The 21,809-nt window shown below is 36.5% G+C and overlaps 14 protein-coding genes across 14 annotated transcripts; 9 read left to right on the forward strand and 5 right to left on the reverse strand.

The window, feature by feature from the left end:
- BMR1_02g04080 (hypothetical protein) lies at positions 153-545 on the forward strand (the record flags this gene model as incomplete). The annotated part of the gene is made up of 3 exons (XM_021481754.1): positions 153-290; positions 311-406; positions 510-545. 3 exons carry the CDS (start codon positions 153-155, stop codon positions 543-545), a joined length of 270 nt encoding a protein of 89 aa, XP_021338359.1.
- A 46-nt stretch (positions 546-591) lies between these two features.
- Positions 592-2,192, forward strand: BMR1_02g04085 (Rhomboid-like protease 6; the record flags this gene model as incomplete). Its single annotated transcript, XM_021481755.1, has 3 exons — positions 592-1,480; positions 1,549-2,145; positions 2,167-2,192. 3 exons carry the CDS (start codon positions 592-594, stop codon positions 2,190-2,192), a joined length of 1,512 nt encoding a protein of 503 aa, XP_021338360.1.
- Positions 2,355-2,982, forward strand: BMR1_02g04090 (Thioredoxin; the record flags this gene model as incomplete). Its single annotated transcript, XM_021481756.1, has 4 exons — positions 2,355-2,615; positions 2,636-2,694; positions 2,716-2,749; positions 2,770-2,982. 4 exons carry the CDS (start codon positions 2,355-2,357, stop codon positions 2,980-2,982), a joined length of 567 nt encoding a protein of 188 aa, XP_021338361.1.
- Positions 3,304-5,337, forward strand: BMR1_02g04095 (Aminomethyltransferase mitochondrial; the record flags this gene model as incomplete). Its single annotated transcript, XM_012793121.1, has 3 exons — positions 3,304-4,550; positions 4,600-4,978; positions 5,065-5,337. 3 exons carry the CDS (start codon positions 3,304-3,306, stop codon positions 5,335-5,337), a joined length of 1,899 nt encoding a protein of 632 aa, XP_012648575.1.
- Positions 6,174-8,123, forward strand: BMR1_02g04100 (Hsp70 protein; the record flags this gene model as incomplete). The annotated part of the gene is made up of 1 exon (XM_021481757.1): positions 6,174-8,123. The coding sequence occupies one exon, from the start codon at positions 6,174-6,176 to the stop codon at positions 8,121-8,123; it is 1,950 nt and encodes a 649-aa protein (XP_021338362.1).
- Positions 8,506-10,122, reverse strand: BMR1_02g04110 (conserved protein, unknown function; the record flags this gene model as incomplete). Its single annotated transcript, XM_012793123.1, has 2 exons — positions 8,506-8,849; positions 8,931-10,122. 2 exons carry the CDS (start codon positions 10,120-10,122, stop codon positions 8,506-8,508), a joined length of 1,536 nt encoding a protein of 511 aa, XP_012648577.1.
- On the reverse strand, positions 10,665-10,766 carry BMR1_02g04115 (hypothetical protein; the record flags this gene model as incomplete). The annotated part of the gene is made up of 1 exon (XM_012793124.1): positions 10,665-10,766. The coding sequence occupies one exon, from the start codon at positions 10,764-10,766 to the stop codon at positions 10,665-10,667; it is 102 nt and encodes a 33-aa protein (XP_012648578.1).
- Positions 11,109-12,803, reverse strand: BMR1_02g04116 (aspartate carbamoyltransferase catalytic subunit; the record flags this gene model as incomplete). Its single annotated transcript, XM_021481758.1, has 6 exons — positions 11,109-11,435; positions 11,457-11,759; positions 11,833-12,036; positions 12,057-12,122; positions 12,529-12,605; positions 12,626-12,803. The coding sequence occupies 6 exons, from the start codon at positions 12,801-12,803 to the stop codon at positions 11,109-11,111; spliced, it is 1,155 nt and encodes a 384-aa protein (XP_021338363.1).
- A 10-nt stretch (positions 12,804-12,813) lies between these two features.
- On the forward strand, positions 12,814-13,149 carry BMR1_02g04130 (hypothetical protein; the record flags this gene model as incomplete). The annotated part of the gene is made up of 1 exon (XM_012793127.1): positions 12,814-13,149. The coding sequence occupies one exon, from the start codon at positions 12,814-12,816 to the stop codon at positions 13,147-13,149; it is 336 nt and encodes a 111-aa protein (XP_012648581.1).
- A 276-nt stretch (positions 13,150-13,425) lies between these two features.
- Positions 13,426-15,269, forward strand: BMR1_02g04135 (hypothetical protein; the record flags this gene model as incomplete). Its single annotated transcript, XM_021481759.1, has 2 exons — positions 13,426-14,890; positions 14,914-15,269. The coding sequence occupies 2 exons, from the start codon at positions 13,426-13,428 to the stop codon at positions 15,267-15,269; spliced, it is 1,821 nt and encodes a 606-aa protein (XP_021338364.1).
- Positions 15,270-15,352: 83 nt separating this feature from the next.
- On the forward strand, positions 15,353-16,181 carry BMR1_02g04140 (conserved Plasmodium protein, unknown function; the record flags this gene model as incomplete). Its single annotated transcript, XM_012793129.2, has 5 exons — positions 15,353-15,407; positions 15,428-15,638; positions 15,659-15,764; positions 15,785-15,883; positions 15,906-16,181. 5 exons carry the CDS (start codon positions 15,353-15,355, stop codon positions 16,179-16,181), a joined length of 747 nt encoding a protein of 248 aa, XP_012648583.2.
- Positions 16,182-16,291: 110 nt separating this feature from the next.
- Positions 16,292-17,647, forward strand: BMR1_02g04145 (conserved Plasmodium protein, unknown function; the record flags this gene model as incomplete). The annotated part of the gene is made up of 2 exons (XM_012793130.1): positions 16,292-17,473; positions 17,495-17,647. The coding sequence occupies 2 exons, from the start codon at positions 16,292-16,294 to the stop codon at positions 17,645-17,647; spliced, it is 1,335 nt and encodes a 444-aa protein (XP_012648584.1).
- BMR1_02g04150 (UDP-N-acetylglucosamine pyrophosphorylase) lies at positions 17,708-18,921 on the reverse strand (the record flags this gene model as incomplete). Its single annotated transcript, XM_021481760.1, has 3 exons — positions 17,708-17,824; positions 17,907-18,748; positions 18,771-18,921. The coding sequence occupies 3 exons, from the start codon at positions 18,919-18,921 to the stop codon at positions 17,708-17,710; spliced, it is 1,110 nt and encodes a 369-aa protein (XP_021338365.1).
- A 491-nt stretch (positions 18,922-19,412) lies between these two features.
- On the reverse strand, positions 19,413-21,603 carry BMR1_02g04155 (Kelch motif; the record flags this gene model as incomplete). Its single annotated transcript, XM_012793132.1, has 10 exons — positions 19,413-19,544; positions 19,565-19,753; positions 19,774-19,883; positions 20,186-20,319; positions 20,341-20,447; positions 20,470-20,645; positions 20,666-20,959; positions 21,031-21,247; positions 21,269-21,480; positions 21,501-21,603. 10 exons carry the CDS (start codon positions 21,601-21,603, stop codon positions 19,413-19,415), a joined length of 1,674 nt encoding a protein of 557 aa, XP_012648586.1.

Raw genomic sequence — 21,809 nt, forward strand, 5'->3', positions numbered from 1 at the left:
ATAATTTGTATATTAGTAATTATTGACTATTGGAAATAGTAAATTTTTACTGCCTTATATAGTTTGTATTACAAAATTTAGCATACACCATACTATAGTACGGTATCATCCCACGTCATTGGCACTACGAGGTCCAATACACTTTCTTGGGAATGTTTGGATTAACTTGCAGACGGTTGTTAATCCGCAAATTGATTAATTCCAGGGCTAACCATACAATGAATAGTGTTAGGAACTATTCAGATCGCCCTGCAATTGCCCGTCTAATCGGTCCCTTTTACGTTTTTCTAGTAAGATATGCCAAATATAGTCTCCTAAAATCCTAACAACCGCAGGAACAGTACTAGCATTTTATCTACTGTTACTATTTCCATTGGACCCATTGTTTTTCAATGCAAGGAAGATTGTAAGTTACATTTAAAATATGTTAGAAGGAAATTTTGCAAAAAATTGTCCTTTTTCCTCTAGTAAACTAATAAATCTCAACTATTATCGATAAAATAACTCAGAAACGTATAAACGATGAGAAAACTATGAATTCATAGTGACCAAACTCCCACACTATAATTGTAGCATCAGTAACTTGATAATATGCCCATAGAATATCCACAGCTTGGCAGGATACTAACTCATATTTCATCAAAATTTTTTAATGTGAAACATAATTTTTTATACAATCAGTTTCGTTCCAAATCTCACATCTGTAAACAATTTGGGCTTAGTAGCTTACATTGTAATTCAACTATAATTCGTGGCGGCAAAGCAGCAATTATTTCGACAATCGGCACCGTAACTCTGTATTATTTCGTTGATTTTAGAAGTTTTACATGTACAATATGTGAGACCAGCCAGTTTGATGCAAATAACCAACAAATAAACGACGAGGATGATAATTTGGATGATGATTCTCTGATTGTAACTTTCAATAGAACAAATATTGATGATGAATATAACCATATACGCAGACAAATTGATGTAAATGATGAAATTGATGAATACGTTTCAACTGTAACAGATAAAGACCTTGCAATTGAAGATTTAGATACTTTTGATGAATCAGAAATACTCTCCACAAGAGAAACTACATTTGAAAAACAAGGTCCTGAAAACAACAAAACATCAGATAATTCGGATGATGTAATAGTAGTTACACATGTGACTAGGCCAATTTTTAGTGACAATCCGTTATCAAGCATAAATGAGCTGCGGGTTCGTAATTCGTCTAATAGGGGTTTTAAACTCCCAGATTTCTTCAGCGGATTGTTTAATTTATTTTCACTTGAAGATGATGGGGAAAATTTCATAACCACTTACTTTAGCCCAAAAAAATTCCTCTTCTACACCTGTGGAACAGTGTTTCTGATGTGGGCGATCGCCGAAAATTCAAAAAACACAAGTTTATTGAGATTTATGAGACGTCATTTCATTGCATCTAGTGAATCGCTTAATTCAAAAAGATATCATACACTGTTCACAGCAGGTGAGCACGCATATTGGTAGATATTATCTGATTATCAGATAATGTCTGTATTATAACAACTAATTTAGGCATAAGTCATTCATCATTTCTACATCTAACACTCAATATGATGATGCTAAACATGATATTGGATGAATTTTCAAAATCTAGGGGAATTGTAAATATGGACTTCAATGGGATATCTAAATTTTTTTCAAATATTATAAAGGGATATGGAAATTTCCCTACATTCAATCTAAATAATTCAGATTATGTAACGAATTTTGATATATATACATCATTTTGGTTATCAACCTTTGTATCATCACTTGGCCACTCACTCTTATATGGAAGCCCTGTACTTGGTGCTAGTGGTGGAATATCCGGTCTAATGTATCTAATGGCGACTACTAGTCCAAATTCTACATTTAGAACCATATTCCCAATTCCAGGAATTAAATTATCTGCGCTACAAATAATGCAAGTATTTATTGCAATGAACCTGTTTTTCATTACCTCTAAGAGATTCCACACAAATATCGCATGGGCGGCTCACTTATTTGGCGTGGCTACAGGGATTGTGTACTGCTGGGTCCAACGCAACATATTTGACCGCCAGTACTTTAAAAGCTTCACCAAACTTTCTTCAAAATACTCCCTCCAGCAATGGAGCGATACGCTGCACGGTATGTATTGGATTAATCCAGAAATTAGAGATAGAATACATTTTTAATTACCAATATACATAAGATTATCTGCAAATTTACTCGCGAATTCTATTATACTAGTTTAGTTTTACTCACGAATTCTATTACACAAAAGTAGTCTAGTGCTGGTTGGTCAACATCAGTATTAGTACCACCACATTCCTGGGTTGTCTATACGTGGGCTAGTTATGTGGGCTATACTACTGTTTATACCGCTAATAAACGCTATTTCCTACGATCAATATAAACAAGTTATACTTCTTGATGGTGAGGAGTGCAACGGGCCTGATTGTTCGCCCATTATCTATAAATCTGTAACTTATTACGAGGAACCCCAGGATTATTTATTGTTTAAACAACCTTATAAGTTAAAGTTATTTCAGCGCAATCCATTCTGGTCATCGGGTAATTCTGGCAATAACGATGGCTCAAATGAACCCTTGGATAAGGTACAAAAATTGTAATCCAGATGATTGAAGATACCAAGAATAAGAAATCGGTTTTACTAGTGGATTTTTATGCTACATGGTATTATTAATACTGATTTAGGTGCGGACCTTGTAATGTAATGAGTAAAAATTTGGTATATTGTGAATAACTTAGACAAAAATAGCTGAGTATTATCGCGATAAACATATTTTAACCATCAGAAAGGTGAATGTAGATCAGGAATCCCAATATAATCGTAAATTTGAAGTCACGGCACTACCTACTTTACTTTTCATTGCTAAGGGGCAGATCTTTTGCAAGGTTAGAGGCGTCATATCACCCAACCAAGCGATACAAATAATTGACAATATTATTGCAACTTTGTGATGTGGAACATGAATTTCTTATTTTTTTAGTTATATTTAATATCTAGTTTCTATCCTTGTTAACACAATTAAATTAGCTAATTATATGCTCATACAGTATAAGTAATAATATAATGTATGGATAAGTATCAAAATGCCTTTAAATATAAAATACCACATATGTTACACTGATAAATTGTAATTAAACATTAAAAAGATATTGGTGAACATCGAATGATATTGTATGATTATTTAATGAAAGTTCAATTTTTTGTTAATTGAGTTATATATTTTATTTTTAACTCAAATAATACTGTTCAACACCATATGTAGTACCTCGTGCATGTTATCAACATCTGGATATAGACTTGCATATGGCGGAGTAAATTTAAGAGCAACCAAGCTTAGAGAATTGCGGATGAAATCTTTAAACAATTATGAACCTAATAAAGTAAATATGAAACAGAATCGCCGCCCATGCGGCTGGTTCAGAGATACTTTCATTCCAGTTCCAAAACTCAAGGGGGAAAACAAAGCACATAAAGAATTTGTAAATTCTGTGTCATTAGAAATTCGTAAAAAGATCATAAATGAGATAAAACAAGGTTCACCTAGTCTCAATTTGGCAGAATCTTACATGGCAATTAGTAATATGGCGGAAGCAGTTGCTCCTGAACCAAATGAATTTGTTAAGGAACGAATAAGGGATATTATGAATTACCGTGCAAATTTCAACATTTTGTATAATAGCAATAGAGGGGTTCAAGCCCAAAAGTTACTTAACCCTGTGGATATGCCACATTTGCACGATGCAATTTCGGAACTCTTGTATTTAAGCTGTGAATCAGATAATATTAAAAAAGAAATATCTTTACCTACTAATGATTTTGTCCCATTTGATATGGAACACAAAGAAGTTGATGATACAATTAACCCAATATATGATATCATCAAAACCCCATTGCTAGAATTCTGGAGTACTATAGGTTGCACAAAATATGTAAATTACAATGGCTATAGTCTACCCGGTAGGTTTGAAAAATCTGTTTATCATGAATACCAAATAATCAGAACCAACATGACATTCTATGACTTGGGCTGTGAAATAGTCTACAAATTTACTGGCATTGATAAATATCAAGTTGTAAATCAGTTTATTTCGTGCAAAATTCCAAAAAATGACTGTGACGTTTCTTACGGTTGCGTAATCAATAATAATGGACATATTTTGGACACTGCCTATATTTTTTACTCAAAATTAGAAGACACTATTTACATGGTAACTAGCGGATACAATCGCAATATACAGTCTAATTTCATCGCAGAATATATAATATACTGTCAAAGATCAGGGTTAGATGTCATGTTTCACAATGAAGAATATCACACAGTGGCGTTGAATGGTAAAGAATGTACACGTTTTTTTGGTAATAATAATTTCAATAACTTTACCCACTGTAATATTTCAAATCTGAGTGACAATGATCGGTTCGATGGGTTGCCAGAAATGCCTATAGTGAGGATATCATACACCGGAAATGATGGTATCCATTTCATTTGCCCAACCAAGTTTGTTAGTACACTGACCAAGTAAGTATTTTTACATTTTGTTATTGCATAACACCAAAATCTGAGTTAGTAAACTGAAGGAAATTGCACAACCGGTTGGTCTGGTGGCTGTCAATATTAGACGAATGGAATCAGGGGTGTTTTTACCATCACTTGACATAATTTCCAACCAAAGTCCCTTCACATCATCTCTTTCGTGGACAGTACATTTGCCTAAGGTTAGAAACAAAACACTTTTTGGACATCAATTGTTTTGCACGCAAATCGCACATTTAAGGAGGAAAAGAGTGGCTTTGCTTTCATCTGTGCATTTAAAACCCGGTAGTGTCGTGTTATCATCAGTTACACGCAGTCCCATTGGTCAGGTATCAAGTTGTGTATGGAGTTATTTTTACAACTGCAGATTATCCTATGCCTATATATCTCCAGAGTTTGCCATGCATGGGAAGGTATGTATTCACATTATATTAAAACAATATTTTACCACAGACATGGTAAAATATTTATCTATTACTGATTGTGAAAGATAACATAGCTTCTTATTGCCAAAACTAGAGTTAGATTGCCTGAGGGTACGCCAAAAACTAAAATTCGTGCTGCATTAAAGAGTAGAATGAATACCAAACAATCATGGGCATTAGTAATCCGCTCCCCGCCTGTGCCACAAGCCCGAATGTATATTAAGTCTGAGAAGCAATTTAACAGAGGAAAAGCTGAAGAACAGGATGTAGATAGATTATTTGAAATAGTAAAATGCTTGGCTGATCCTGTTATGCCTAGGTATAAGCGTCCGAAACCGACATTTTAGCATGTGTAATTTATTTACATTTTCACCGTTTATAAATTTAGGTGTAATTTTAGAATCCAACAATACCCAATTCTAGAATCCATACAAAAGCACTATAAAAATAACTTATAATAGTTGTTCTAATATGTTTTGGAATTTTTGTGTCATTTTTTGACGCTATTTGTCGGTGGATATTGTCTGTAGCAAAGCGTTCCTTTATTACAAATATTAGCATTTGGAAAGCTAAATATCAACAATTTATAATTGAAAATTGTGCTTAAAAAAAATAAAATACACTCTTGTCAATTACACGAATTAGACAACGCACATAATATATATTTTTGAAATGTTGAGATAGATGTTAAGAATTTAACTCATAAAACAGTTGAACATTTATACTATGCATAAGATTTGTTTTAGGAAGAAAAGTTGAAAGTATGGTAAATTTACCAAGTTAAAATTCCGTATACTATCGTGACTGCCCCATGCCAATTGCCACAATGATTACCATAAAAATTATCGCATCGACATTCCTATACCTTGTTAATGTGCAACTATCGTTGCAATTAGCAGCTGTAGGTATAGATTACGGCGATGAGTTTGTGAAAGTGTCTACGGTCTACCCTGGAAGGCCGTTAGACATCGTCCTAACTCCCTCGGGACAGAGAAAATTCATAAATTCCCTGGCACTCGATGGGGAATATCGCTTATTTGGTAGTGAATCTAGGCAAAGATTGCACAGGAATCCAATATATACATTGGATTCAAGAATTCCATCCATTAATAAACTCAGCCCAAATTACACGGTGAAAGTAGATGACCAAACCAGCTTGCACTGGAGTGAAATTTCTGCCAACATGCTGTCACATATTTCCGACCAGATTGATGCAGATAATAAAAGCCTTGTTATGGCGGTTCCTCCACACTATGGGCTAGCAGCCAGATCCGTTTTGGCAGAGGCTATAACCTTAGCCGGGTTTACCCACCTGGCATTTATTGACCAGGCGGTGGCGGCTGGTATCACATTATGCCAATCAATGCAAAAGGGCACGACTGTTATGATTTATGACCTAGGAGAGGAGGGGAGTGAAGTATCAATTTTGACTATTATGCCAAGAAATAAAGCAGATAATACACCACACAATGTTGTAACACTAGGAATCGGTTATGAACTAGGCATAGGTGGCAGATATCACGATCAAATGCTACGCAAATTAATTATCGATAAATCTAAAGATAGCAAACCTTTTGAGAATATCCCCCTTGGTGATTATAAGAAGAAGTTGGGATTATCAGATAAAGTCACTATTCAAGGCGCGGGAGGGAAGGAATTTGTTACTATAACCCGTGAGGAATTTGAACAAGCAATAAAGCCTTCATTAAATTTGTTAAAGAACCCCATAGATGCCGCTCTTGGCATGGCGAATAAGTTACTTTCTGATATGGATAGCATCGAAATAATTGGTGGTTCCTGGCGTGTACCAATTGTAAAAGAGTACATAGAGGAAGCAATCAAGCCTCATACATTGGCAATTCACCTAAATGCGGACGAAGCTATTGCTAATGGTGCAGGATTAGTCGCAGCATCTCTTTCATCAAAGTCTTTTCTGGCTTGGACCGAATTATCTCACCATCCTCTAGAAATTAAATGCTTTTATGATCGTGGCAGTGACGATAAACCGTTTTACGAGGAAGAAATATTTCCAAAAGGGTTTACACTAGCTGCAAATAAGACTATTGTTTTGGAGGTTAAATCAGATTTCTCAATATCATTTTATGACATCAATACTCAAACTACCGTTTACAGTGATGGTTTCCCAAAGTTTATAATCACGGGCATTAAACCTAATGATAACCCCAACACTTCACCTTTAGCCTCAAATGACCTTGAATCCAAAGATGTTGACAACTTGTACAAAGTAAGCATAACAGTTACGAGGGATAATAAGGGTATCCGGGTTAATTCTGAATTGGTAACTAACTCTGGCAATGACAAGGACAAAAACGTCACATTGAAAGTAAAACAACTAGATGCAACCCCCTCAAAGACATATTTTTCCAGAAAAGAAACATTATTAAACTACATAAATAAGGATATACAGTACAACAATCGTATAATGGCTCACTCCAACCTAGAGTCTACAGTCTACAATACTTACAGACTCATAGAACAAACACAGACAATAGTAGCTGGTGAACCAATTGAACACTATAATAAGTTGAAGCTGGAGTATTTCATCAATGATGAAGAGAAGAAGAATATAAAGGATGAAGCAAAAAAGATTGAGGATTGGTTGGAAATATACGGGTACAAAGCGACACTGGAGGAGCTGGAGGAGAAGTTGAAGCAATTGAATTCATTTATTTCCCCGGCTAAAACCCGCCAAATTGCCTTCAGCAAGTGGGTAACCCTAGTTTCTTTGCTGAAAAAGGAAGAGAACCATGAGATTTTGGAGCTTTACCAAAATCTGGTGTCTAAAAACCCCGACGAATATGGTAAGTCAGATAATTCTTTCGACGAATGGTTGGAGAATCACTTTAAGGAGAACATATCCATTGGGTTACCGAATCTTTCAACATCTGCCCTAATGAAGCAGACGGTCAATCTCAAAAATCTGACTGAGGCTAGGCTGGAGAAACTGAAGGAGATCAAAGCCAAGCCCGCCGAAAAGGATGATGTCAAAGCCAAGCCTGCAGAGCAGGATAATAATTATAGCGCTGACGAGGATGGCGATGGCAGCAAAGACAAAAGTAAAGAGGATAAATATGGCGATAAAAAGGATAATGCTGAGCACAATGAACTGTAACATTAATAATATTTTTGGTAAGTTGTGTGGCATTCTTACTCGCGCATAAAGTGACAAAATTTTGAAACAACGTATAATGAAATGCATACTGTACAAGGCATTGTATTATGCACTACAAATTCAATTTTTTATAGTTAAAATCACTACAAATCCGCTTCATAGTTTCCAGCTAGTGCATACCAGCCGTGCAACTTTAATTAGCAACGAGTCAACTCCAGCTACTAACAACAAAGAACGGCGCATTGACAAGAATAACAGATAGAAAATAAAATGTAAATAAATGCACTAAGGTCAGAAACAATAATAAATTAATGGTGCAAATACAACACACTAAAAGTATCTGTCCACATAACAAGACAGGGTATGATTCACACCCTCTTTATCATGGATTTTGTCTACTAACGTTACCATCATTGCCGTAGTTATGAAAATATGGGGTGGTCTGCAGGTTAACGGATATGTTGATATCTCCGCCCACATTAGCGAGGTTTAACGTATGTCTGTTCCCATGCCCCACGCTCCTAATGATCTGACCCCCGATATTACCTTGTATAACGCTAGTCACAGGACACATTTGGTCCATATTTGCGTCCTCAATTTTGATGACTTCCGTTTGCTCGGGATTTAAGGCTGATATCGGTAATTCAAGCACTCCATTGAACATACCTAGCATCTTATCAACCGATACATCCAATACACTCCTTCCCACCTGAACTGTCAAGGAATCTATATTAACGTTATTTATATAATTTAAATCTTTGTATATTCATTACACATAAAAATATTAAATATGGTCAAATAAAATACCTGTCGGTTTTATTAGACGTGGCTTCCTAATGGCCACTAGCGTTCCAAACTTGGAATCATGGTCTTGTAGGTAAAAACTGCCGTTCTCGTGAGTAATAGTTGCATGGTACCTTGATATAGAAACGTCTGGGATCCTCAAGTCTGACTCATGCCCCCTTCCCAATTTCAAGTCCTTCATATTGGCCATAGAGAGTAGGTGATAACCCTTAACGGCATAAGGTGTGATATTTTCAAGTACCAACAACGGAGGCTTCATTTTTGGTAGCGTGACAATTTGAACAACCTTTCCGTTTTGTATAACCTTAGTGGGATACTTCGATTTGCATAATTCACATGCAACTTCTCGAATAAAAACCATATCCGGATTTTGAAATCCATTTTTGATATTCCACTTTGAATTGATCCATCTTTTCAAGCAATTTGAATGTACAAACTTGATGGATCCCCTGCATTCGCATGCACATATTAATTTGTCATCGACTGAATCTCCCTCACTCAGGCAGATTCTACATTGTCTATTCGGTACATCGGTCGTGGCATCACTTTCCACCAACAATTCATCACTAGTAACTTTATCGCTGAACTCGCCCCCCATGGACCTATCTATGGCTACACTAGGATAGATGTCGTTTGACTGTGAGGGGGATGGGTCGAAACTGGTCATGGATGACCCCGACAATAGGTGATCGGAGAAAGACTTGTTGGGTGTAAGTACTTCAGTTTCGGGTTCGAGAATGGACGATTCCCCGAAATTGCTCAGTTGCTGTTCATTTTTAATCATTTGTTTTACGCGTAATCTGAAGCGTCCTAGCTTGATAATGTCATTTTCTTCTAGGACATATCTCTTTTTTGGCAAATTTCTGACGACTAGCCAGAGCTTTTTGGGTGTAAAATGGCTTTTATTATGTATGAATGGACGATCCGCTGGTATAATATAGTAGTTATTGAAATCATCTGGTTTTACGCAAAGCAAGTGATCGTAATCAGGGTGTTCCATTCCATTTGCACGTGTTTGTTCTGATACCCTCTGATCAACACAGTATACGCTATTATTGTTACGTACAATCATAGTTCCAACGTTTGTACAAAAATCACGTTCAATAACGTGATTTTTAGCTTCGTAGTCAAACAAGTCATGGGAGTCACGTATCCACGTGCGGGTGCGAAGATAAATTGCCCCTCTTTGATCCATTGTACAACACTATTGATGCGGTATTTGGCGATTAAAATTTTTGTGTCAATTTTAGTGAGAATCCTGAATATCAGAATCCCTAATGTTGGGCATACTTTCTTGCTGCCTAGGGATAATTCGACACTATATTTTCATACCCGTTCCACACAATTGCACTCACGTAGCCGTCGTCACAGCTACTTACCAGCTATTAGTAGCTACTTGTGGCTATTTGTGGCTTTGTGATCATGAATGAAACTACAATAAATAACCCTCCTTTGGGATTATGTTTGATATTATGCATGCCTTGCCACCTTACAACTGCCGCAATATCCTTGCTCCAACCAACTATTATGTCTGTTTAGCGATTATTAATAAGTTATAATTGACGTCCATGTAATTGGCTAAATTGCTGCGTTGCACCCTGAGAGCTACTTATCTAATACTATATTCACCACCCAAAATCACACCCGTTTTACTATACTGCTAATACTATTGTTTAACTAAACTAATTTCTTTTTACTCCTACTTTCTTTGTAATCTCGCAGGTTGTTTTCTGTAATTTATGATTTGCATTTTAACTGTTTCGTGGAAATTTCCATAGGAAACGCCTCCCCCTCACTGCCCTTTATGCCGTAAAAACTCTCTATCCACGTATGTGCCATTTAACCTGCGGAATATAGGCCGTGCGTTGTATTATTGGGGTTTTAATGCTTATTTGAAGGTTTATCCGCCTCCCAACTTATTTATTACTCCTCGCATAGTTTCCTGCTATATTGTCGAAAAAAACTAAAATTTTCCAATATAGGCTATCTACACGATTAGTCACAACTACAATCACTAAAGCAATAATATGTCGCCAATTGTGTTTCTCGCTAGTCATGCGCATGTTAGTGTGCGTTTGTGTCAAATGACAGAATGTGAAAATGAGCTAATTCGTAATAATGAAAGTAAATTAATTGACTTCCGGATAGAAATTAGTTAACAAACGTTAAAATGTTGAAGTATTACTGTGATTGGATTATGAGATAGAGTAGGGCCATCCTCACATACAGCCCATTCTGCGCCTGCTGAAAGTACACAGCCCTGGAGTCGTTATCTACATCCACTGGTATTTCGGATAGCCTGGGTAAGGGATGCATTATTCTGACTTGGGGACCAAGCTTATCCAGTTCCTCAGTCGTAAGAATGTAATTGCGTTTCACTTTGTCATACTGGCCCGCAGAAACCCTCTCCTTCTGTACTCTGGTCATGTAAACTACATCATATACCGCGCCTGATTGTGATATACCAGTAAAACTAGATTGACGGGGGTATTCCAAATCTGGTATTCCCTACATAAACATATCACATACATTATCTTGGAAGTTCTTCTCAACTTGTAATTGGATATTTGGAGGCATCTCCAGCGATACTGGCGCAACATAGTGTAGTACGACATTGAATCGACTTAGTAAAAGCACAAGAGAGTGTATTGTACGGCCGTGTTTTAAGTCGCCAACGAGGCAAATGGTGAGAACACGATTTTTGTCAAATACATCAAAATGCTGTTGTATAGTGTACAGGTCTAAAAGTGCTTGGGTTGGATGTTCGCCAACGCCATCCCCCCCATTTATGACTGGCACGCTTGCACTATGAGTATGGCCAGCTACTGAGCCCTAAATTAACTGTTTTCATAAGATTTTGTTCAGAGATGTATACAAGTTTTGGATTATTCATATAATAGTTTACCTTCTCGCTTAGTCTCATTACGATTATATCGGAATAGTTGGATACCATTTTGACGGTGTCACTGAGCGATTCGCCTTTGGCTATGGAGGTGTTGGCTGTATTTTCGAGGTTTAGTACACTTCCACCTAGAAGCTTCATTGCTACTTCAAATGAACTTCTCGTCCTAGTGCTTGGTTCCATAAAAAGTATTGACATTATTTTGCCCTAAATTAACTGCATAATACCATTAGATAGGGGCGGTGGTTGCTACGGTCGGAAAAATGTTTAGCGATTTCAAGTATTGCGCGAACCTGCATAAACATATATCGTATTATAGGTATTATAGGATATAGAGTTGGAAAATATTATATAATTATAACATTAAAAAAAATAGTCATTTCCATCAACGATATAATAAGAATTAATACAAAAGGAGGATGATAATATAATTCATATTATTAACAAGAAATATTTAATTTTAAATAAAACCCATTGGTTTATTTAAAATTAAATATTCAGAATTTAGGGGATAGTAGAAATTTACCAAATTTAAGGAGGATGTCAAACACTTTGAAGCAGAAAAACTAACTTTATTTGAAAATAAAAGTAAATTGTTTAATTATAATGTTTACAAAAAAATCATGTACTATTTAACGAGTTTTTATGTTGTAATCAAAACAGTAGATTGTTGAAAATAATAATTAACAAGAATATTACCTGATGAGTATTAATGTCATTGATGGATACGATATTTTTATTCTTTAAACAATATGCCGCTTCCATTAGCTCATCATCTAGGTGAATAATGAGGTACCTAGCAAATCGCATATGGGATCAGGGCTAAGCAATTTAAGCAACACAAGCAAACGCCTTGTCCTGGCTTTCCCAATAACTTTTTGGGTGAATTTAAATGCGCCATAGCCAGCAATAAGCGATGAGCATGCGATAATGGAGATTTCTCTCGTCACTACAGATCTGTCCTTGTATACCATAACACCATATATGACTCAGCCCTACTACGCTGGCTCGGTGGACGATCTATGTCCCTCCTTCAAAAAACTCCGCATCAGTAACCCTACTTCTAAAGGGTGGAGTATTGTTCCCTTCAGCCCTTCCTGTATCTTCAGAAAGCTTTCCCATGGTGCCATAGTGGATTTAACTGTGCATGAGAAACTAAAGAGATCGCAACATATTTCAATGCCCATCAAGTTATTAAAACAGCAAGATAGGAATTTAATAATGCTCACTAAACTCAAACTTCGCCAGTTGCCAATTGAGGATATTCCTAAAGCTAAAATTAAAGATGATGATAAAGATGATGAGATGAATGTGGACTAGTTATCTTAAGTTCGTTAGCTAAAATTGCTGACAAAATTTTGCCTTGTAAAATATCACTAAATGCAACTGGGGTTGGTTATAACGCAATTTTTATAGGTTCTAATGTTTACCAACTACTTTATTTACCCGCTAACATATTGCAAATTAATAAACTATTTGTTTATATGACGCATATTAGTTATTGTATAATTAATTTTACAGTGCAAAATTAGTTAAATTGATGTAGCAAATGATATTATCTGTGTGTTATTTTCCTCTATCTATATCACTAGATAGATGCAGTATACCTATCTACTCGATAAACTTGGGCTTAAAAAGCTCAAGAATCCCGAATTTGTCGCAAAAATTCACACTTCAATCGCACAATGTCAAAAAACATTTAACAGCACAGAAATAAGCACAGATAAGCAAATAGAAACCTTTGATTTTGATACTATAAATGACGCCGAATTCGAAACACTTTACTCATCCCTAGTGAATTCTGTTTTTTCATTGGATGAACCATCGCAAAATGCCACTCTAACTCACAAGTCCTTACATCTCCTAAAATGGAGCCAAAATAATTGCCATTGGAATGCCATTTTTAGCGCAAAAATCAGCGATCTAGACCCGGCCGAGTTTAACAACATAATTTCTGGTTCTAAATTTGATATCCTGAACTCGCTCTACCTGCCATATTGCATTGCATTAAATTTACTATTTCAAGAACCGCTCGTTGCTGAATGCATTGCCGAGCCCATACTTGAGAGTTTTCGGTACAATTTTGAAAACTCACGGAGCAAGTTATCTCACTTTAACAAAATTGAAAACTCATTTTTATTCATCAAACTCCAATTTTATATCTGCATGGTGGCACTTGGCAAATCGTGGATCTCGCTTGAAGAGAATAAACAATTGCTAATAAGTAACTTGAAGGTGCCAAACTCGAATATGTTGATAGACAAATTGCTTGAATGGAACCCAGTGGAATCCGTTGGGTTAGTACTAGCAAAGTATTTCAAAAGGTTCATTTTGACACGACTATCATACTTTGCATATGATTACTTTGACACATCTACTGATTTTATCGTATCCGTATCACAACTGGCAAATATGTCGGGATTCGACAATCTTATTTTCAATGGAGTAACTAAGAACCCTGAAAATCTGAAAGTTTGTCGAATACTCATTGGTGGATTGTTTAATCTGGCAATTAAGTGGAATGAAATAGACCATATTAGTTCCTTGGAGTTATTGAGGAATGAAATAGTGCCTTCACTAACTGAAAATAGCGAATCTACAATTGATATGATTTCGCACTGGCAAAATTTGCAAGCTGATATTATAGAGGAGATTATACCTAAAATATTTGATACGGGACTAATTGAGGCGTTCAAAGAGCTACTTGCCACTAGTTGTAAATATTGCGAATTACTGGGACGACCCGAATCGTATATGGAGGCTACAATTGGTGTTTTTATCAATAAAACACTAGATTTGATTAAGGCAGGGTGGAATGAAATATTTAACATCTTAGATTCCATTGAACAGAGCTCTAAGTACCTAAAAATCATATCCGATATCGCATCGTTGTGCGAAGTCAGTAATATCAAATCACTAGTCCAGTTGGAAAATGTGTATTCTATGAGAGAAAAAATGCATAAGATCTTCATCCTGTGTATTGATGAACATTTGCAAGCTGAATTAAAATATTTGCCAAGGAGGATTGTGAACTTTGATATGTTGGAGGAGAGAATTAATGGTAGGATTAAAGTCATTATTTAGTGCTAGCAAGACACATATCTTATCAGTCATTTAGTGAAATATTCACTCAAGTGGCTGTAAATACTCAAAAAACGGTCTTAGGATACGTTATTCCTAGCGACAATCTGATGGTTGTTAAGAACGAATCGCACTTGGAACTTCTGTCTGAAAATTTAAAACAATTACAGCTTGTAATACCTGTTCCCATGCCTTGCATAGTGGAACTAGTATATATATTCAAGCATAGCGATGAGGACATAAATGTGAATTCCTTTAGTGCTCTGAGTGCTGTACAGGCAAACCAGGCAATCCACCAAGCATTGCACGCCAAGTTAGACTTTCAAGATTTTGCTTTGCTACCAAAAATATCCAACTGAACATTTTTATAACCTTAAAACTATTAATTTAGCTCGCTATCTATAGTAGTGATAATGTGTGGTGTGGGTATATGCTAGTGTCTATGACGTGTGACACGTATGTAAGGGGAAATTACTATACAACGATCCACCTATATGGTAAATAGCTAGTTATTTAGTACCCCCAAATACAATTGGAAAAGATGTCATCAAACGTTGTTATCGCACGCTATACACACTCGCTCTGGAATCACATTGTACAGATGCTAAATTTGACATTTTGAAACCCAGTCACTTCCATATATCACTCAGCAAAGGGGTAAATCTGAGATATCACTTTATTGATCCATTTTTGGCAGTGGTTTCCAGTATCGTCGCTAAATTCCGCAGGTGTTGAAATTTTTATCTAGTTTCCCAGTCATTCTAGACACTAAGGCGATTAATATATATGCTAATGACAGGAAGAGTAGATACTTTATTGGTATTGGCGTGGCCAATGTATCGGCAAAGTCAAAGGTTACCGCTGGTCAACTTAGATTCAACAACTTCTAGACCAACTAGACCTTGCAATCGAACAGTTTGGCTTCTCCAAGTACAAGGGCATTCCTCACGTATCACTTATCAGTACAAATAATGTAATATTAGTATGTCATTTAGGATATATCCCCGGCCTTAAACAATAGATATCCCGGGCATAATGCTTTGCTATGGCCAGACATAGATCTAAACCTTAGTGATTCAGTCATAAATGAAGATCAAATAGATAAGTTAGTTTCGGATTCCTTAAGTAAAATATCTGAGGATGAGATACAGGAAGACTGTACTCAGTTTGACAATTGCATAGTGGATTATGACACAGAAATTACTTCCTTCAACGCAACATCAGTCGTTGTAACAGTAGGAGCAAGGACAAATCGCATATATTTCAAATGATGTAACACTCAATTATCAACTTGACTAGCATAGTAGAGTAGGTAGCCCAACCATGGGCTATGGACCATGGTTGGCAGGCGTTATAGGTGATGTTATATTGGGTGCTGTTTATGGTTTGTGTCGACTGCTTCACAAAAATTAATGTTAAATTTGCACCATATGGGATTTTACCCCTTAAAAATGTACATAACACATCATCTTATAAAGTTAACGTATTCGCTACATTAACCTGTAATGATAACGCAGCAAATAAATTTGTGTTGCACGCTTCCGCTCGAAGCCTGGCCAATAGGCATCGCAAAAAAATGGAATTGAATAGGTTGGTGAGGAAGCGAAAATTATCTACAACGGAAAGGTATGAAGATCTTGTGCGTATGAACATACGGAATGACAAATGCAACACTCAATTATCTCGTTTGCCCGTATCTCCGAATACAAATCTGAACCACTTGGTGCCATTTAAGACAATCAGGTATTTACGCAGTTATGAGCCATTAAATCCAAGGCCGATTTTGCGCACAGTGGGTTATCAATTTAAAGAGATTCCAGACCCTACCCTCACTAGTGAAAGGGCTAGGGCAATTGTTGAGGCAGGACTGCCATTGGCAGAAAGATTTGAAAGGGTTTACCCATATGATAAAAGGCTGCGCGTAGAAGATGCTAGGGGCATGGGTATTCATAGCAGAAGGGAAACGGAGTTTCCCTTGACTGGTGATCCGGACTCTATTCCTACGCCAATGGATTCCATAAAGTCTCATATGGAATGGCAAAAACGTATGTTGGATCCAAAACATCGTCCATTGCCCCTTAAAAACTACGAACCACTTTACAACAATATTCAAATTGACATGAACCGTTTCTACGCCATAAGGCAAAGGCTTATTGAGTTTGTCAACCAAATAACAAACGCAGTGCCAGGCATAATTCCTGATTATGTTTTAAATACTGTAAATGTGCCTAGAGATGTCAAATGGTCAAAGACACTAGATGAGGCGGTAGATGAGGGTGATATATTGCTAAATCCGCATTATTTTGGAAAGGAGGATTATTTCCAACACCCCTTTTACGGAGATCCTCCGTTGCCAAGTGATATTAAAAATCATTTGGATGAGTATAACTCAAATAACCCAAGGAAGAAGATAACTTATGATATGTTACTTTCGGATACCATTTATTGTCACTCTAACGGTACCATAATGAAACTAATTGAAAACTCCCCGCCTTATGGCGGGGAGGCTGAGGATTTTCCGCACAAAGATCCATGGGAGCCTCGATTCATCATCCAAGTTAAGGTAATTTATTAACCCACGTAGCCCGGGTATATTAAGGAGAACAAACTCAAAGTGGGTGACTTGTTTAAGCACTTAGACAAGGAGGCTAGATTTAGTTTCTACGACAACTATTTTTCCATGCCCAAGTCTATTCGGATACCCATGAGGCTGCCACACGGTCGATTGATAAACTAGTTATTTAATGTTTGTACAATTATATGACAACGCAGTCCACTTTTTATTTGTACTTTTTCGTTATTTCCACAATTGGGACCTAGCCCTGTATTTGCTTATTGCGCTATTCAGGCGATTCGGGTCTAGATCAGTTTCGCATTTTATTGGTGCGAAATCATTTGTAGTTATAACATATGCCTAAATGATTATGCGCAATGGTTTTATTTAAACGTCATAAAATAGTATCCTGTTAAAATCAATAAAACCACAAATGACTTACGATAACATTGTTCGAATGCTGTATAATGTCAAAGATGAACTTTTCAAGCTTGTATACGAGTACCTCGTCGCCTATTTCATTGGTGGCCGTCCTTTTTGCTAAATGCCATGGCATATTTTTGTGTTGCTGGCTAGTGATAAACCTTCTAACAAATTGTACACTGAATATGTGATCGCATATGTTGCCAAGTTTTACGCTTTGATTGGCAACCTGATCCACCATTTCACTATACTCCACAACACATGGGGTTTTTTCACCTGTCTGTTCAACTTTTAGTGCGATAATCCCCATATTTGGACTATCGGTTTCAATACATTTAAGTAGTGCATCCACTGATTGTTTGTGTTGCCTTTGTTGTGATATAAATACACTCAGAGATAGAGGGTCTAGTGGATCGGAGAAAATATTATCCGAACCAATGACATGCAAAAAATCTATGTCCGCTTGCCAAAAACTCATACATTTCTCTAACGCACCAAAAAGACCGCCATTACCGTTGGGGTTGTTCGTGTCTAGTGGTTTTAATGACATATCATAGCATTGTACTTCATCTTGTAAAATTATATCAATGCAAAGAGATGATATGTCAATATCACTAGATTCAGGTATCAAATGAGATTGGATGTACTCTTGTATATAATTCTTAGTGTAACTAGATGTTAGTATAAAAATGCGCGTTTTAACTTCCGGTGGCAATTTTGCCTGTGACCTTCTAAGCATAACTCTCCTTAGAAATAGTAGTAAGATAGTCAAATCGTTGTTAATCGGTAGTAACAACTTTGGTTTTCCAAATTTCAGTCTAGTACCTTGCCCACCAGCCAATATCACCAACGCGCATTTGCCTATATTAATATATTTCACTACTTATTAGCGATAATCCCAATTGTTCCAAATCAGAATTTGCATAATCTAGTGAATTAATGCGCGTGATTGGCGGTTTAGTGAAGTCGAATGAGAAACTGTAATTGCTATGCCTTGATTGAGACAAATTCAATACTAGATCATGTGTTGACATAGTACTATATATACACCACATAGGGCCGCGTTTCTACACATTTATCAATTATAGCTATACTAACGCTTAGAAATTTTGGATAAAACTCAAAATACTACAAAAATCAATAACTTTGTGGTGTTAATTTACGAATTAATTCTGAAACATGTTATCAACAACGATATCACGATCACATTTGTCGAGCTTTGTATTATCAATTAATTATGTTAGTTAATAAATTATACATCCATCTAATTATATTAATTCATTAGCTTATTCGTCACAAATTGTGTAAACTAGCTCAATCCTTTCAATTAGATTCATATACATCGTATAGTCTTCAAACATATTATTAGTGTAAAAACGCTCTGAAATCAATTCAAAGTGAATTAAAGCTTACTAAAGATTTAAACACATCGTTTCTGCATAATTATAAATATGTCTGCAAATATTGCGATCATATATGCAAGATCAAACAAACGCTCAACAACATGTCTTAAAGATCATTTGCGCTAGAGATCCAGTAACATTGAACAATGGGCATATCTTGGAGTGATAAGTGACGGTCCACGCTGCCAATCGTCAAATTCTGGGCGATAAAAGTGGCAACTGCCCAAAATCTCCTCATTCTGCCCCCCAATAATCTAAATTAACCATCTTCTACCATTATAGAATCAGACACTGAAACCACTGAACAATCCATGCAGCCCATTGGCATATCGTGCACAAATGATGGCCTTTGCGTACTTGAATCCCAATGCTCCACCGAATCATGTATAGATTGTGAATTGTCAATGCCACCCATAATGTATATTTCATTCAAGTAATTGCACGCAGCGCCTGCACTCCTAGACTAAATCAACATCGGTTAACCTCAACCAAACCGGCCGGAGATTCTTGCCATATATCCATACGAGGGTCGTAGATCTCTACGCTTTTGAGCCTCTCACCAGTTGTACCCCCAAAGGCATACAAATTGCCATCTAGATTAAATCCAAACTATGAAAATATCAAATTTTAAGCAAATAATTGACAAATAATTTAGATGATACATCAATACATTACTTAATGATTATATACTATTGAAGGTTGAAATATTACATATTTGTATGTTATTAAATATGCTCATAGTTTAAAGCAAAATGCATTTCTCAATGAATTAATGCCAAAATACATAACATAGATAGCAAGCACAATTATGTTAAACATCAATTTTTAAACAACTGCATCAAATTTGTGTACAAGATTTAAAATTCCACTTTATATTTTGAAATTAAATGCGTACTCTGAGAAGCTAACATGGCTGAAGACCTGGGCGTGTTAAGAGATGCAACCTTCACCCAATTCTTCATCCTCATATCATATGCCTCAACACTTTTCAAAATTTCAATTCCATCAAAACCGCCCACACAATATAACCTAAGTAAGCAATTTCATCACCTTCCATCGTGGCATGCCCCGGCATTATTGCGCCTTGGCTGATTTAAACTGGCTATGGTGTACCAGGTGTCTCTCAGCCGATCGTACATTTCAGTCTCGCATAGGGCCTAAGTCAAAAAAGTATGCTACCTTATAGTCCATGTTTTGTCCTCCAAATACACAAATGAAATTGTTTATTACAGCTCCACCAAAATAAGCACGCTCTGATTGCATTGATGTGCAGCTTCTCCAACACTGCTGACCTACATCCAACATTTCAACACTTGATAAATATTCATTGCCAGAATGCCCTCCACATGTAAAAACTGGATGAGAAGTATATTACCCAGGGGGAATGGGGAAAATTTGATGCCGTAGTAAAAAGATTCATTGATTATCAGTTCTGATTCAGTGGAATCTCTGGGCACTGGCAAACACGTAGGATTGCGCAAAAAGTTCAATATGACACGGAAAAGCTCATAGTCCCTGTCAAAGAATATCCTTCCTTGGCGATCCCGGCCTATTTCATATCTACCACTCAATACTCCTTCCAATAACGAGTTTGATTGTTGCGTTAGCGTTTGGCGGGAAGTCTCGAAGACAACCCCGCCAACATTTATGTCGATCATAGTTTCGCTTGCTATGTTAGTTATTTTCGAAATTTAAAAAAAAAAATAAAAAATATTTTAATATATTATATATATAACTCACCAATGGCATTATCTATAATTTTCTTCTTCTCCGCCTCAAAGAGCTTGATCTGTTGATGGAGCTTTTCAGCCTCCATCTGCATCCTCTTCCTGTGTAGTTCACACTCCTTTTCCATCTTGGCCCTTTCCTCACTAACTCTTCTTCTGGCATCTTCCCTTTCTACCTGAACCTGTTTAAGTTGAGACGCAATTTCTGCGTTTTGACGCTTCCTCTCTTCCTAAAATTAGCAGTTTATTACAGCCAATCTCTCAAGTCCTGCAGCTTTCTCTGCCTGTAATTTTGATAGGAAGGTTTCCCTGTCCTTCGCCAGGGTTTCCTTAAGGGTATTAAGTCTATCTCTCTCCAGCCTCATATTGATCTCAGTCTTTTTGAGCCAGTTAATGAACGTGCTTCTTAAATCTGAAACCATAATGTCAAAGTCTTCTGTGGAGGAAAAGGGGACAAAAATTTCTGGATAAATAACACGATACCTTCATTAGCAGAACGTAGAACATTTATGTCGAAGGAATCGATAGATTTATCAATGTTAGAAGTAGGCGGGTGGAATTCGTAAGGCTGAGAATTGTTATCCATTGAGATATTTACGATAATTGGGGCCAAGATTAGTGTGTTAAAGATGGTTTAATACGTACAAGGAGTATATCCAAATGTACCCCATAAGGTACCTAACTCTAAACGTTCTTTAATCTCGTCCATCATTAGCGATTTACATCCGGTTATGACAGTGGGAACACATTATCGTGCATTTTTCCATCTCAAGGTATTGTTGTGGTAATATA

Source organism: Babesia microti, chromosome II (assembly GCF_000691945.2).
Source record: "Babesia microti strain RI chromosome II, complete genome".
NCBI classification, from domain to species: Eukaryota; Apicomplexa; class Aconoidasida; order Piroplasmida; family Babesiidae; genus Babesia; species Babesia microti.